The 14,843-nt window shown below is 37.9% G+C and overlaps 1 protein-coding gene across 1 annotated transcript in view; it reads left to right on the plus strand.

Annotated features, from left to right (window-relative positions):
- URI1 (URI1 prefoldin like chaperone) overlaps window positions 1-14,843 on the plus strand; it is a 41,664-nt gene that overhangs the window by 12,527 nt on the left and 14,294 nt on the right. Inside the window, exons 3-4 of the mRNA XM_027729544.2 lie at window positions 3,145-3,223; window positions 5,527-5,662. Coding sequence (XP_027585345.1) covers window positions 3,145-3,223; window positions 5,527-5,662 — 215 coding nt within the window. The remainder of the gene's footprint in view (window positions 1-3,144; window positions 3,224-5,526; window positions 5,663-14,843) is intronic.

Raw genomic sequence — 14,843 nt, forward strand, 5'->3', positions numbered from 1 at the left:
ATAATTTATATTTAGTGTGTATCAAATGTTTTTAGTTTAAATGCACATAGGCTGCAAGCCCTGGATAAGAGGGAAAAAAAATCAAGGCAATCTATACACATCATCATATTAAATTCTGACTATTGGCTCGCAAAAATAATCTAAAACTAATATGTTTCATTTATGCTTAAAATTCAGAGGCTGCATTAATTTTCAATAAGGGAAATATTATTGAAGTGCCTACTGGTGCTGCTGTGGTGAAGGCAGGCAGAATATCTCCAGCACATGCACTTTCTCAGGAGCTTTGCAGTGTCTGTACCTATTTGGTCCCATGTGAAATTCTGCCTGGACATTCTTTCACTGAGAGACAGTATTTTTCAGAAATAAACTGTTTGACAGAAAGCCTTGGAATTTGAGCAGATTTTTAAAAGTTTGGAAAGTTGTGACAATTATTTCCCCTTTTAAAATGGCAGAGGTTTGTGGAGCGGGTTGGGAGGCTTGGCTGTGGAAGGAGAAGTTGCCTCCTGTGTTTGCTTTTGTGCAAACTCTGGCCATGACCCCGTGACCTTGGGGGCTTTGGGCACAGAATGTCTAAAGAACAACCTAACTTACTGATATCTTTTATATAGAAAAGCAGTTTGCACAGCATCAGTACAATCTTCACTTTATAAAAAATTATTTAAAATTTAGTACCCTTATTTAGGTCTTGATTGTGCAAGAGCTGAGTGCTCTTGTTTCAACTGAGTAATTTGTTCATAGAAGACCTTTTAAGTAGTCAGTGACACAGAAGAATGTTAAATAGAATTGGGTGAATAACAATAGGGTTTTAAAATGCTCAGCTTCAATATATTTCCATTAAATTATTTTCTTTTTAATTTTTTCAGTGCACTTTTTGAAGTATATTTCTAAAGCATGAATCCAGTAATGGGTCTGGTATGGGATTAAATATCTAGACATGCATTTCCCCTGCTAGGGGCATGTTCATAGCTGTAGTCCCAGGATTATTCCTCCCTGTTCACTTTAGTTCTCCATTTCCTGGGACAGAGCGTAGCACTGGCACACCCCAGAGCCTGTGAGACCATCAGCTGTAGGTAAGGAGGGAGGTCAGCTTCCTTCCTTAAGTAATGTTCTCTCAGGCCAATTAATTAAAAGGATTAATTTTAATTTTATCTTGGTGGTCCAGTTCAGGATGTGGCCCTGCTTTTAGAGATTCCCATGGTGGAGCTTTGCTCAGCAAAGGGCAGCAGTCCCACTGAAAAGCAGTCCACTCTCCAAAGCAACGTGGCTTTTGTGGCAGCTGATTTCTCCTGATTTCAGATTATTCAGTAATGGGCAGCAGTCAGACCTTAAAGGCAGTGTCTTCTTTTCAGATTAATGAAGAAATGTTGAGTGACTTTCAGCCGTGAAATGATGGGAATGTTTAATTCTGCTGCGAATGGGGGAATTTTCATTCCATTCTCTTGCCATGGAGGCTTCTCTCTGCATTTGAGACATGGGACAGGATTGTGTTTGTTTTTCAGTGAGTGGTTGGAGTCCATTTCTCAGATCCAGATCTCTCTGAGGCAAAGGCTGGACTCTGTAAATAGCATTAAGTAATTGATTGTTATTGTTGACACCAAGTTGTCATTATGTTCCTTCCTCCCCCAAAACATCCTCAATGATTTTTGTTAAGATTCATGAGTTTGTCCTTCTCCTTTGAAGGAAGTGAATTATATTTTCACTCTGATGTGGGCAATGGACAGAGAAACTTGCCTAAAATGTCTGGGAGAAATCTTCTGTCAGAGCAAAGCAGTAGCAAGCATCTTTTGTAAATCACTTCTTTGGAGTACGTTTTTAATGTCCAAATGGCATAAAAGCCTAAATTAATTTATTTCGGGACGAGTTCAGCAACTTTAAATAGGTATAAAGTAGGATGATTACACCTAAGTTAAACTTTGAAGCAAATGAGTCAAAACATAAGAGTATCAGATAATTTTTCATAACGAATGCTGAAAAAGATTTCACTCAGCTTATGAATCTGAGAAAATCGATGGTAATATTTTGAGAGTTGTGTTATCAACTATGACATTCATTTTTCAGCACATTTATAGATTGCTTTCCTGAATCATCCCCAGAAAACCTGTAATTTGCATCATGGGTCAGCGTTGTTAAGTGTGCTGCTCAGTGCTTTCAGTTGCCTTTTATTGCAGAATTTACTGCCATATATATGTTTACTATTTTGAAGTACAAGTAAACAATATCATCAAACCTGACATTTATATGCCAGCTCCTTCGTGCAGGAGCTGATTTCTGACCATCTTCAGAATGGCAGTGGTCCATTAAAAGACTTTTTCCAGACAAATTAGGTGTTTAAGAATGTCTTCACAAAAAAAGGCTTTTTTTTGGAGGGAGTGTAGTTCCTTGTTTTGCACACAAAGGAAAATCCCTGCAGCCATCGAAATGCTGTATCTTGCAAAGTCCTGTGAAGAACCAGGTGTCTGCCCTGGGAATACTTTGTCTCAGTTCCCCAAGCCATTTCTCTCCTGAGTAGCAACATGTAGTGTGAGCCTTATTTACATTTTGGGTAGAGAAGTAGCAGAAGGGACACTCCTCACCTGTATTGTCCCTTGTCAGGGGCTGAAGATGGGACAGAATCCTGATGGTCGAACCATCTTTCAGGAATGTTGACTCTTGATAGGAACATGAAGTTCATGTGAAAATCAGAATTAATTAAAATGTTGCCGATTGATTCTGCTCAAACCGAGGTCATGAGTTCTTTATTACAACTGATACTTTGAAGAATTTGCCTCTTATAAAATATAAACTGGATTTTCAGTTATTTTTCTAGATGTTGGTGGTGTTATAACTCTAATTTGAACCTGGCGTGAGATATGTGAGATCCTAGTGAAAGAACTGATTCTTTGTACCATGGAAAGTTCAAATTCAGAAAGAGACCTGCACAAACTAAAAGAATCATGTACCTATCTTAATACACATTATTAGAAAATAATCCAGCTATTATGTTTGTCATCCCATGTCTTTTATAAATAAGTTATTAATCTATCAACTGCATGTGTTTAAGAGTAAAGTAGTTTATTTTTCTTGTGTTGTTGATTTTCTAGCAGAAAAAAACATTAACTTTGTACTTTGTCTCTGAAATGGAATCAATTTGAATTTGTCAAACAGGAAGAAGGTGGAGAGCGATTATGAAGCTCTTCAGGAACGACTCCATACATTGCCTGACAAACTGTCCTATGATATCATGGTATGTAAAGTGTAGAGGTCACACAAGAAAATGGGCTAGAACTGTTAGTAATGGGGTGCCTGCACTGCTGGTGAGGTGTTACTACTTAGTAATGTTACATTTATTATGATAATAGTGAAACCTTTGCTTTTGTTTCTTTCTCTTTTCTTTGAAATCCATTATAAATCACAGTGTTACTGACAACTGAGAGCTGATGACATAAACGCTTAACACAAAACCTGACATGTTTGATATGTAAATCTATTGTATAGAAAACTATAATTATGACTGAATTACGGTACTTAGTCATTTCCTGAGAAGAAAGTGGCCGTAGTATTTCCTGATTCATGGAAATAAACCCTAGAACATTGATTTTTACATAAAAAGGTGCTGCTAATTTTTGTTCCACCGATCTTCCTATTGACATAGCGATCTTTTTCTGGTGCTTTGAATCTTCCCTAACAACTGCACAGCTCCCTGTGTAAAATTTGCCTTGTTGGCTTGAGCTCACCAGAATTTTGTACAAATTGGCTTCTCTCTCTTTCTTGTTTCCCTCTTCCCCTCTCAGGTTCAAGTCAAGATACATCTTTGAAGGGAGGGAAGTTGTCCTGTACATAACTGAGTGGCTGATTTCAGCACACAATGCCTGACTGCTGTCTTCCTTGGCAGTCTGGCTCAGATGTAGAGTTGGGTTGTTAGTAAGAAGGCGTTGGAGTACACTTAGCATGTGGGAAAAAGAAGTGTTTCCCTTTCCTGTGCTGATGATACAGCTCTGGATTTTATGTGTGTAATCCATTTATCATGTATGTACGTGTGGCCACATGATGTAAAGCAGAAAGATTGTGTTGTTTCAAAGCACAGAACCCCCCCCTCTTTTTAAAAAAAGCTTGATAGGGCTTATTCTAGTTAAAGCAGCAATATCAACTCACATCTGTTATTTTAAATGTATATAAATAGTTCCTATCCTGTTAGCCAAATATTTTCATATGTTTTCAATTTTGCTTTCATCATTTTGGAGAAAGAGTGAACAGGCAACTGGTGCAGTCTGCTACTTTAAAACCAAGTCAAGGAGAGTACACGTGTAGGAAAAACACATTCTGCACAGTCTTAACATCAGGGTCCTGCCTGCTGGAGAACTGTTTCAAGCATTGGTACCCTCCTGGATATTGAAGCTAGGGAAGATTGCTTTCAAAGGAGGCAGACCCACTAGGCCAAGTGCTCTGCTTCAGCACAAACATGATGAGAAAGCAAGTGGCTGTAAGGAAATAAAAAAGGAGGCAGAGGAATAAAGCAGGAATAAACTGTCGGAGACAGATCTCTTTCTACCCTAAGAAAAACTTGATGTGGATGCAGTTCTTACCTTTTTGCCTCATCCATTTTAAATTTAATTGTATTTTGGTCTCCTAATCTCTTTGATGGAAGCCCCAAAGCAGCCAGGCAGGTGACCTGAGGGTCAGATGCCAGGGAATAGTGCAGGAGACAGGGATGAGGATGGCCAGAGCTCCTCCTCAGCCATAGGACTTGCCCAAGCCCTGTCTGTAAAGTGTGGCTGGTAGAAGGTGTCTTATGTACAGGGCACTGGTTTTATGACTTTACAATACATGTTAAAATGGGGCCAACACGTTTTAAGAAGCACCTATAAAGTTATAAAATGTGTTTATTACCAGTGTACTCCTGCCTGAAGTGTTCTGCTTTTATCTGTTTTCCGTGTGCCTGGAGAGCTGTTACAGGATGAGTGATGTTGGAGCATCACTGGGAGGTTGAGGTCTGTAAACTGTTGAATAACACAGCAGAGTGACATTAAGCACTGTCTGTGGTCCTGCTAATAGCCCCACAGACTTACACTGGAGTTTGTAGGTACTTAATATTAGCAGGACAGATACTGAGAAAAGCGACTCTGAATTGGCCATACCTGTTCAAGTATTTTAAAAATTTTGGCAAACCTAATCAGGCAATTAGGAAATTAATGTAGTCTGCATGTAGCAAATAAGTAACTCAAATGATAATAAATGTATTATCAAGGTTGATATGTTTGCATTAAGTGAATTTGTTTTCCATGTGAGCATTCAGCTATACTATAGTTTTATGTCACAAAACAACTTGTCTGGTGAAATACAACTTTTCAGATTTTGTAAGTACAATACTAAGTTCAAATGGATCTTGTCATTTGAATATTTCTGAAGGGTTAGTCATTAAATAACTTCTGCAGAATTTTCTTTTAAACTCTATATTTTACTTCTTAAAAAAGAACCCAAGACATGTATGACTGTCTACATTTTATTTTCATTAGTGATTTTCAGCAGTTTCTTCTGTGTCTTTGACAGGTACCTTTTGGTCCTCTTGCCTTCATGCCAGGAAAGCTTGTCCACACCAATGAGGTCACTGTTCTGCTTGGGGACAACTGGTTTTCAAAATGCTCAGCAAAGCAGGCCATTGAGCTGGTTGAGCACAGAAAAAAACGTATGTATGCTTCTGAACATAATTTAATAGTCAAAATGATGTATCTTTGTATTGATATATAAAATTAGTGACATCTACGCTGTTCACTTTTTTTGGTGAACTCACAAACAGGAGTCTCATTCAGCTGTAATATCAATTTAGCACCTTATTTTCCGTCTTTACTTGACAGTTGACTGAATACTTCTAATTGGAAAGGCTAAACCAAACTAAAAAGCACCTTTCACTTTTCTTTAATGTGACAAATGCTGTGTTCTCTTCCAGAGAGTGGACACCATGTAGTGCTTTTTTTTTCTTAGTTAGCTTATTCCCTATATTCTGTTCCCTTATCTCGTTTCTTATTTCTTTGCTGCCTTGTCCTCTGTTTTGGTTGGGCTTTTTTGTCTGTATAATTTTCCAGCTTTCTTCTCCCTCTATACATACTTTCCTCCTGCCTGTTGGGGTTTTTTTCTCACTTGCTGCTCAGCTGTATTTCTGCTTCCTGCCCTTGACATTCCTGTCCATTGGTGTGGAGTGATCCACTGGATCTCCCCAGTTCAAGTGCAGTTGATCACTACCAAATTCATCTTAGGGAGCAGCACATCACAGAGGCAGACAGGCAGTTCCTGGGTTTGTTTCCAGCTCTTTTTAGCTGATGATGAGATCTTGGCTTTGAAGAGCCAGGACTACCAGCAAGTGCTGTGCATGGCACACTTTGCAACCTCTTTGTGTTGGAAAGAATGAGAGCCTAAAATATTTGATGTAAATGTCAAAGAAGGAAAAGCACAACAAAATGGAAAATAAATTGGTGCCTATTAGCCTTTGCTGTTTGCTTCAGATAAGCATTTGAGTTCATTTTTTTCATATTGGTTTTACCTGTAATCTGTCTCATTCCTGAGTGAGTGCTCACTGCAGCTTTGCCCCATGTATTTTACAACTACCACTGAATTTTTGTTTGACTTCAGCTGTCCATGTTGCTGCCTGCAGCAGAACACCCTGGAGCTTCCCCATCTGAATAAGTTTTTTTTTTCAATTTTGTGCAGGCAATATCTGTGTAAGAAAAGTTGGTGTTGTTTTATAAAAATTCATTTGCTGTATTACTTTATAATATTCCTTTATGAAGAGCACTGCCAAAATTATGTGATTTGTATATTTTACCTATTATCTTTCTTAATCTGGTTCTCATGGCACAACTTTGCAATTTTCTTTCTTACTGAACTGAATCTACATTATTTATTGTGACTCTTATGAGATCTCAGATCCACATCTTTTTCCTTGGTCATCTGATATTTTTTTCAGTGCTGCAGAATATTTTTGTCACTGTTATATTCAGTGAAATCATTTGACCTTTGCATAGTAGATGTTTGAACATTAAGTAGTCTGCTGGGAGACACACAATAAATGCTGGATTCTTTCCTTTATGGTCTTTTAAATTGCATTTAAAATACAAACTCAGAAATACTAATTTCTTTTAAAGCAAAATAGACATTGATGCTGGATATAAAGCCTCCATTCAGCTGATAGTTCACTTCAGCTGTGTGATGGCTGCCAGTGGGAGGCTCCAAAACACTGATATTAACTAAAAACTTTTTTTTTAAAGGACTGTTTTCAGTTTGGGATGATAAAAAACGTATTAGTACGTATGATTCTGAAAAAAAGATACTTCTTCCCTAGATATACTTTTCTCCCTTAAAAAACACAACTGACTTAAACTCTTTAAACCATTTTCATACTAAATTAATGCAACTTAGAGAAGAATACTGGAGATTTTATTAGTTCTAATCTGAAAAACAGTATGTGAAAGACCTGTAGGACACTGCTGTATAATATGAATTGGCCGCTTTTGGCACAGATGTGCAAGACTGGTGTTTGACAAGTGTTATTTTGTGTATTTATTGCACTGGAGTTATTTTCTCAGGTATGGCTTCTGATTTCACTGGCTTTTTGTGAGCAGAGGCTCTTCACAGTTTACAGGGTATATTGGGCATTACCATTACGTTGACACAACGTGATTTGATTTTTAGTACATAATCTTTTTGTTTTGGACATAAATTCCGTGAGTAGGTCACACCCGCTGGAAAGGAGGGCACGCTCAGTGCAGGGGATTACACTGCCAGCACTCCCCAGTGTCCAGTGTTCCAGGGGGAAGGTCCTCACACAGCAAAGCTTTTTAAGCATGTGCTTAAGGCCAGTGTGTGCTTAAAGGCTTTTGATATATAGGAATTGGGGTCTGAACAGAGCAAAGAAAGGCTCACGCCAAAATAAAGCTGGCAATATTTGTTGATGGTTTGCTTCTTCAGCGACCTACATTTTTTTTTTTTTTTATCTAATGCTACTCTATTTAATTTAGATGGGTGTTTTTTCATAAGTAGCTGGTCAAATCTGTTCAGATAACTGAAATGAACTTAATTAGTACAGCACTGGTAATTCAGTGCTTTACCAGAAATTAGGAGATATAAGGAAATAAATACAAGACACACATTTTCATTGCATGTCATATCTCGTGTGTCTCACTCTCCTGAATGGTGAGAAGTGGGAGAGCATCTGTTCAGGGTTTAAGTTTTCTGTTGGGACTGGCTCTTAGGTAGAAAAGGGTAAGAGATTCCTCTAACTCAGTTGTGAATTTTTTTCTCGCTGGTTCTGAGGAGTTTTCGTTATTGCCTTTGACTAATCTGACGTGGGTCTGCCCATTGGAGACCTCTGGCCCCGCTGGCCTTTGAGCACATCAGTGCCCCAACAGTTAATTTAATCAAGGCTCACAGGACATTTCCTTCACAGTTATATTCCTTCTGTGTGTGTTGGATGCATGCAAGAATGGAGAATATGAATTTGCATGCTTAAGCAGCAATAGTGCCAGATAAATCAAACAATATCAGTGAGTATAAAGCCTTGGAAGTTAGGGGTAGCAATAAGAGTGTACTATATATAAAAGCTTTAAATATTACTTAGCACTAATTAGGTCATCCTTTTTGTCTTAGTAGTTTTGTTAAATTTGCTTTTTAAAGGAGAACGAGTGAAAAAATGTTTGCTTCTGTGGAATAGAGAAATGCCCAGCCACAGCAGGTTAATTTCTTGGTTAAAATTTATTTAATTGAAAGGAATAATTGAAGGGTGACTGTACTGAATTTTGAATGCACTTTAACTGACATAGCTGTAGAAAGCTGTATTTTGGGGATACATTTGTGTTTGCTTAGCTTTTGATTTAGTTGCAAACTGTTCAGCACTGTGATTGGTTGAAATGTATTTGGTAAAATTTGGGACAGTCACTCATGTCAAATGTTACTTTTTCATAAAATATTGATCACGTTTTCTTGAATAATATTTGAGTTGCAGTAGATCTTTGATTTGGTGTGCATATTTTTGACATTTGAGAGGTTTAGTTACTCCCCAAACTGTTAATAAATCTAATGAAGTTTATGGAATTACCAGACATATTTTTAATTGTTTTAAAATCATTGCAGTTTGATAAACCAGGTAGTACAGATAATGGGAAACACTTTACACATATGTTTGTGTGTAAAAATGTGAAGAAATAGTGAAGTAGATTAAAGGATATGCACACCAAATTCCATTAAAATAAAAGAAATTAGCTTTTTAAGTATGTCACAGTTTAGCACAACAATAATGCAATTGTACTTTTTTTTCTCCTACAATTATCTTGCTTAAGGTACTTCATAATATTTCTGTTCTCCTCAAGGCAAGACTGTATTGTCTCAGTATTCAAAGAGGAAATAAAGATTCTTTTTGTGAATATGGGATTATATCTTTTACGTGTTTGTGATGATATAAATTACATTTTTTCTCTATATCAGTAATCGCATTAATTCTTTAAGATGGGAAATTTTTCATTACAATAGTCCCTGTGGTAGTTACTATAGAAAAAAATTAAATAGATTTTTCTTGTAAATATTTGTGGATTAATTCAGTATGCTAGGTATTCCAAGTGTCTAAACACTTTAAAAAGTGGGAAATTAAAACATGCACACAGAACTAGGAGTGGTTTTATTGTGTTAAAAATTTATCAGATTAAAAAAAATCCCACTTAAAGGAGAATTGTTGAACTACTTAGCAATTGTGTCTTCAGTATATGTAAGAATACCCTTGCAGTGTCATGCTGCAAATGAATTCATGAAATGAAAATACTGATTACATTAACATACAGTATTGTGATAGTACCCAATTGTAAATTGCAGTATGTAACCTTTAATACAAATATTTGTGTCAATCAAAATTGACCGATAGCTTGGTATACAGGGTTTAAAAGATACCATTGTTTTTAATAAGATGATCCGGGAGGATGAGGACCAGTTTGAATTTGTTCCTTATCAGCATTTCCAGAAAAAAAGGATATTGTCTCCAAAATACATGATAGGAAGGCTTTCCATTTCCCATCTGTGAATGAGTGAGGCCTTTAGAGGTTTCAGTGTTTCATCCAAGGGTGAAAATAACTTCCTTAATATTCTAAAGAATGTAGCACGACTCGCCTACTCATATTTTTGGGGGTAAAGAACAAAAAGTGCAGGCAGTGTTACAAAGAAATTTAGCCATTGCTTTTCTTTATTAAAAAAAAAAATAAATAATTTCTGCTCTTTTTCGTGCATGCCAGAGAATTCTGCCTCACTGTGCCTTTGAACTTTTTTTTAACCATTTTTTGCGATTATCACTTTTTAGTTTGATAACCTCCATCAGTTCCTTCCTTACCCTTGTTAAGTTAGGAGCTGATTCGGTGGAGTGCTAAGTGCTCTAAATTTGCTCTGCAGTTCCCAGGAGGTGTTTGGTTTCTCACAGGACCACGGCCTGGGTATTTTAACCAGAACACAGTGGAAGAAAGTAAGAAGCACAGACTCCTTAAGTTTTACATACTGTGATCCAAAGAAACCCTTACAATTTCACAGTTTTTACTGGACAACAGAGGAGTTATCTGAATGCCACCCTTCTTCATTTAGGAGGAATTCAAATATATTCACGTAATTCTAGCAATTACATAGGTGTGTGAACCTAAGAGAGAAATGTGGTGCATTTACTTAGTATTCTTAAGGCCAAATTGCCTATACAAATTTTTACAGAAGAAAATCCAAATGACTTTGGTTTTGATACCAAGGGAACATGGAAAACAGAATGAAAATTGTCTTTAAATGATGCAAAGTTCCTGCACAAAGGCTTGCATTGCATTTTAAAAGACTAGTGCAGTTGCTGTTATAAGGAATGAATTTATGTGTCTTGTTGCAAGTACAAAGAGAGCTTAAATTCATATACACAAAGAGCCATCAGGATTCTCTTTTAACTCTTAAATCCATTTCTAGAAAAATGAACAGGAAAGAATAGAAAAACAGAGAAGGGTGTTTTGAAAAGCTTTTAGTAGATCCTGCTTTCTGCAGAACTGCAGATCTTACTTGTTTCAAATAGCCTGTGATAGTTTGTTGGAAAATGATTGGCCACAAAAAATTCCGTTGCTTATTAAATATATATTTATTAAAATACATTTAAAAATCCTCAGATGATTGATCTACTTATTCAGACCCTTAAAAGCAAGAAAATAAGTAATGCACTTCAAACAGCACACCGTAAACTCAACCCATTAATAGTACTTGCAGTTGTGCTGTAGTGTTGTACTTTTGCAGGGAAATACCTTCCATGTCCAAAGGAATTCAGGAGTGGAGCATGTGCATTGGTTTGTATGATACTTCACCTCCAGCCTCAGTGCCATTAACATGGTCTGTTAACAGACTGCATGATAGGCATTCTTGTTTTGTTCAGGGGCCTGTAATAATTGGGCTAGAAATTGCTGATTGGATTCTGCATGCAAAATGCTGTTCTGTGGGTCTCCCATGTAACTTCCCTTCTGCACCTGGAGTGGGATGGTGGCAGCCCAGCATTTCCATGGTGGAAAATGCCAGCTGTTGAAGTACTGCCTTCAGGTTGTACCTCCAGGTTCTCGCTCTGGAGGAACCGAGTCAGTAACAGAGGTAGGTGGTTGTTCCCTGGCCTGTATCAACACTCTGGGTATAACTGTATTAACCCTGGTTACCTTTTCCTTGAGAAATTGTGTTAGGCTGTGAGAAGATCCTGACTCTAAATCTCAATTGCATACAGAATTCTTTGTTATACTTAATTTAAAATTTCTGTCCCATCACTTATCCTCAAAGGAGATTATTTCCTAACTTTCGTGTGTTTTTTCTGTTATATATCCATGAGACTCCCCTGAAGGCTAACGGAACCTGGTGAGGTGCACTAGGCTTCAGCTTTGTCTCAGTTTGTCCTGTTTCACAAAGTCTGACTTTTCAAAATAGATCAACCTGTTCTCACTATTCTTGTCTGTTCTTACTATTTAAATCCCAGTGTAACACACAGTTTCCAGAAGTAACTAAAATAATGTCTATGATTCCCCAAATCCTTATAGACAACACTCCAAGGACATTAATGTCAAACTCAGATAATTAAAATTTGTATCCAGCCAGGCTAATTAACCCATTAAAGCCAAAACGCATAGATGAGAATTTGTGTCAGTTTGGCATTAGTACGTTGTCATGTCGTGTCAAATCTGGTTTCGGTGGACTTCATTTCAACAATATGAATTGTGTTCCCCAATTATTTTCTCCTCTACCAGTGTATTTGTAGCAAGGAGAGGGCTGCTTCTTAAAAATGACTAATCGTGGTGTAGGAAATCCAGTCAAGTCCTTTCAGACTAATAAGGGAGCTGGGAAGGAGTGATCTAAATGTAAAGAGATCTTGCTGCCTGGAAATATTCAAATGCTGCTGTGTAGAGGAAATCTGCATATCCTGATTTCTGGTTCAAATACCTTTTCCTTTTGGCAGTTCTGGAAAACAGTCCTGGAGGCTCTGGCTGGTCTGTGGGGCTGAACTATCTTTCCGAGTGGTTTAGCTGAGACATGTAAATAGGAACTACACGGGTTCACCTGAAAGCCATGTCAGACTTTGCTCAGATTATTGGATGTGACAAAGTTGGACAACAGCCTCTGGTTCAATCCGTCTTAAAAGGCTCTAAGAAGCTTAAACCACGGGGTAGTAAGAGGAGGAGACTGTGGAGCCTCTCTTATTCTACTGATATTTTTATGGGGGTCTCAATTAATAAAAAAACCCCTGTAGTTTGTAGAGTGACTTGTTTCTCAGTAGTTACTGTGCATTTCAAAATTCAGTGAATTATCTTGGAGGCTTTTAGAGTGCGCAGTGGCAAGTTTAAAACACGAAACCCTGAGCTTGCCCTCCAGTTGGGTGAATGAGCCTTTTTCCAGGAGGCCCCTTCTTTGCTGAAGGGCCTGACCAAGGGAATGTCTCTCCTTTGGCCAGGCAGGAACCTCGGTTTTCTGCTGGCAGGGCAAGGTGAGCAACCTGGTGGGGCTGAGTGGGGACACCGGGATGGAGCGTCATGTAATCCCAGCTGTCCGCTGCTGTGCTGTGTGGCCTGGGGCAAGTCACTTAAACTGTCTGTTTCTTCATCTGTAAAATAGGAGAGAGTAACTCTTACCTCCCTCACAGATTAGTTAATGCTTGTACAGCATTTTAAAGTGAAACACTGTGTGTAACCACTCAGTGTCCTTACCTAACGGAGCAAACCAACGTGCTCCCATCTGAAAAGCAGCATCACAGCCTGGTGCTCCAGAAGCAGCGTAACCTGGATGGCTGTTGAACAATATTTAGATATGCAGGCAATGAGCGAGACACTCGTGGTGTTTAAGAAACAGCTGAGCACAACGTTTACTATGAATGTAAGATAACAACTTGACAAAAATCGATCCCAACAAGATGCTTATGAATACTGAGACTACCTTCAAGGGCTGAAGGCACAGGTGGGAGCATTTTGTAGGAAAACTATCACCACCTCTCTTTTATTTGGACTTTGGAGGTGCATTATACACCAAAAGAAACTGTGGATGATGTTTATATGAATTAACTGATAATAAGAGCTGCTGTGTGTGATGGAGGATGAGGCAGCTCTCAGAGGAGTTGTGTGAGGGGAGCAGGACCCCGACTGTGTGTGGAAGGAGCTGTGTCCTCTGATGGGTCTGTGTTGGCACTGCTCGAGACATCAAATACTTCTTGTAAATGGTATTTCATCCAGGAGGAAATGCAAATGCAGAGCTTTTTTCGTAGAATAATCTTAAGCTATTTCTTAGAAACAGCCTAACTAATGGAGATGACTGCACATTTGACACATAGGTCGCTGTTTGGTTTAAAGGTTAATGCTTTTGAAATACTCCAAAAGTCTGAGCTGTGCTTCTTATTGGAAAGGGTGGACTTTGCTTGAGTAGCCTTTTCCAAAATGCGTAAAATTTCTTCTAAACTATTTACTGCAAGTAATACATTTTTAAGGAATTGTATTTGAGGTACTGTGAGGTATCAACAAGGAGAAAAGCGTACAATACTGAATCTGATGAGAGTAATCCCACACACTTAGTGGTAGTTGTTTTCCCTTGGCTGTTTCATGCATAATTCTCTCTTCTGCATATGTGGAGGGAGAGGAAGAATCTGAACCTGTTTGTAGAAGTCTGAGTCACTAAGATTTTATTTTGTAAGTACAAGTACAAACTCATTTTGTCTACTTAAAGGCATTTTGTAATAATTTCGTGGTTATTAGTATATTTTCACACATCCTTATCTGAAAGGCCTATCATTACATGAAATGCAATCTCTGAAACATTTACTACTGCATACCCTAGCCAGAAAACTGTATGGGGAGTAGCTGTGTATGGACTTAAAACTTTTTAGGATTCGCCTCAAGACCAGAGAGATACTTAATTAAATATTAAAGTAACAGGCAAAAGGAGAGTTAAGAGTAAAAATACTGAGAATTGTTTTGAAAGTGATTTTTCAACTGGAATATTTTGTGGTTGTTGTCCCTCATTACACATTCCTCTCTGTAGAATGGGAAGAGCAAGATGTTCTACCATACTTCTAATACTGTGAAAATAAATAATTTGGGGTGTATGAGGTTTTTTTATGTGCTGCAGTACTGGTGATCACAGATCATTAATGGAGAGAAGCAGTACTGAGGCAGGAGGTAGCCAGATTCATGGAGTGAGCTCTTGCTTAAAAAAGTTTCTTGGAGTGTGACTTTGATGACCCTGTGTTAGAGAGGATCTCTTTGCCTCCTTCATAGTATTGTATGAGACATCTTCTTGTATTGCTTTAATGATTTCAGAAAAGAGTTTTAAAATAGAAAATCAGCTTACTTCTTCACAAAGGC

This window comes from Pipra filicauda, unplaced genomic scaffold, assembly GCF_003945595.2.
Source record: "Pipra filicauda isolate LSUMZ 115617 unplaced genomic scaffold, ASM394559v2 scaffold99_size2403431_pilon, whole genome shotgun sequence".
In the NCBI taxonomy this organism is placed as follows: domain Eukaryota; kingdom Metazoa; phylum Chordata; class Aves; order Passeriformes; family Pipridae; genus Pipra; species Pipra filicauda.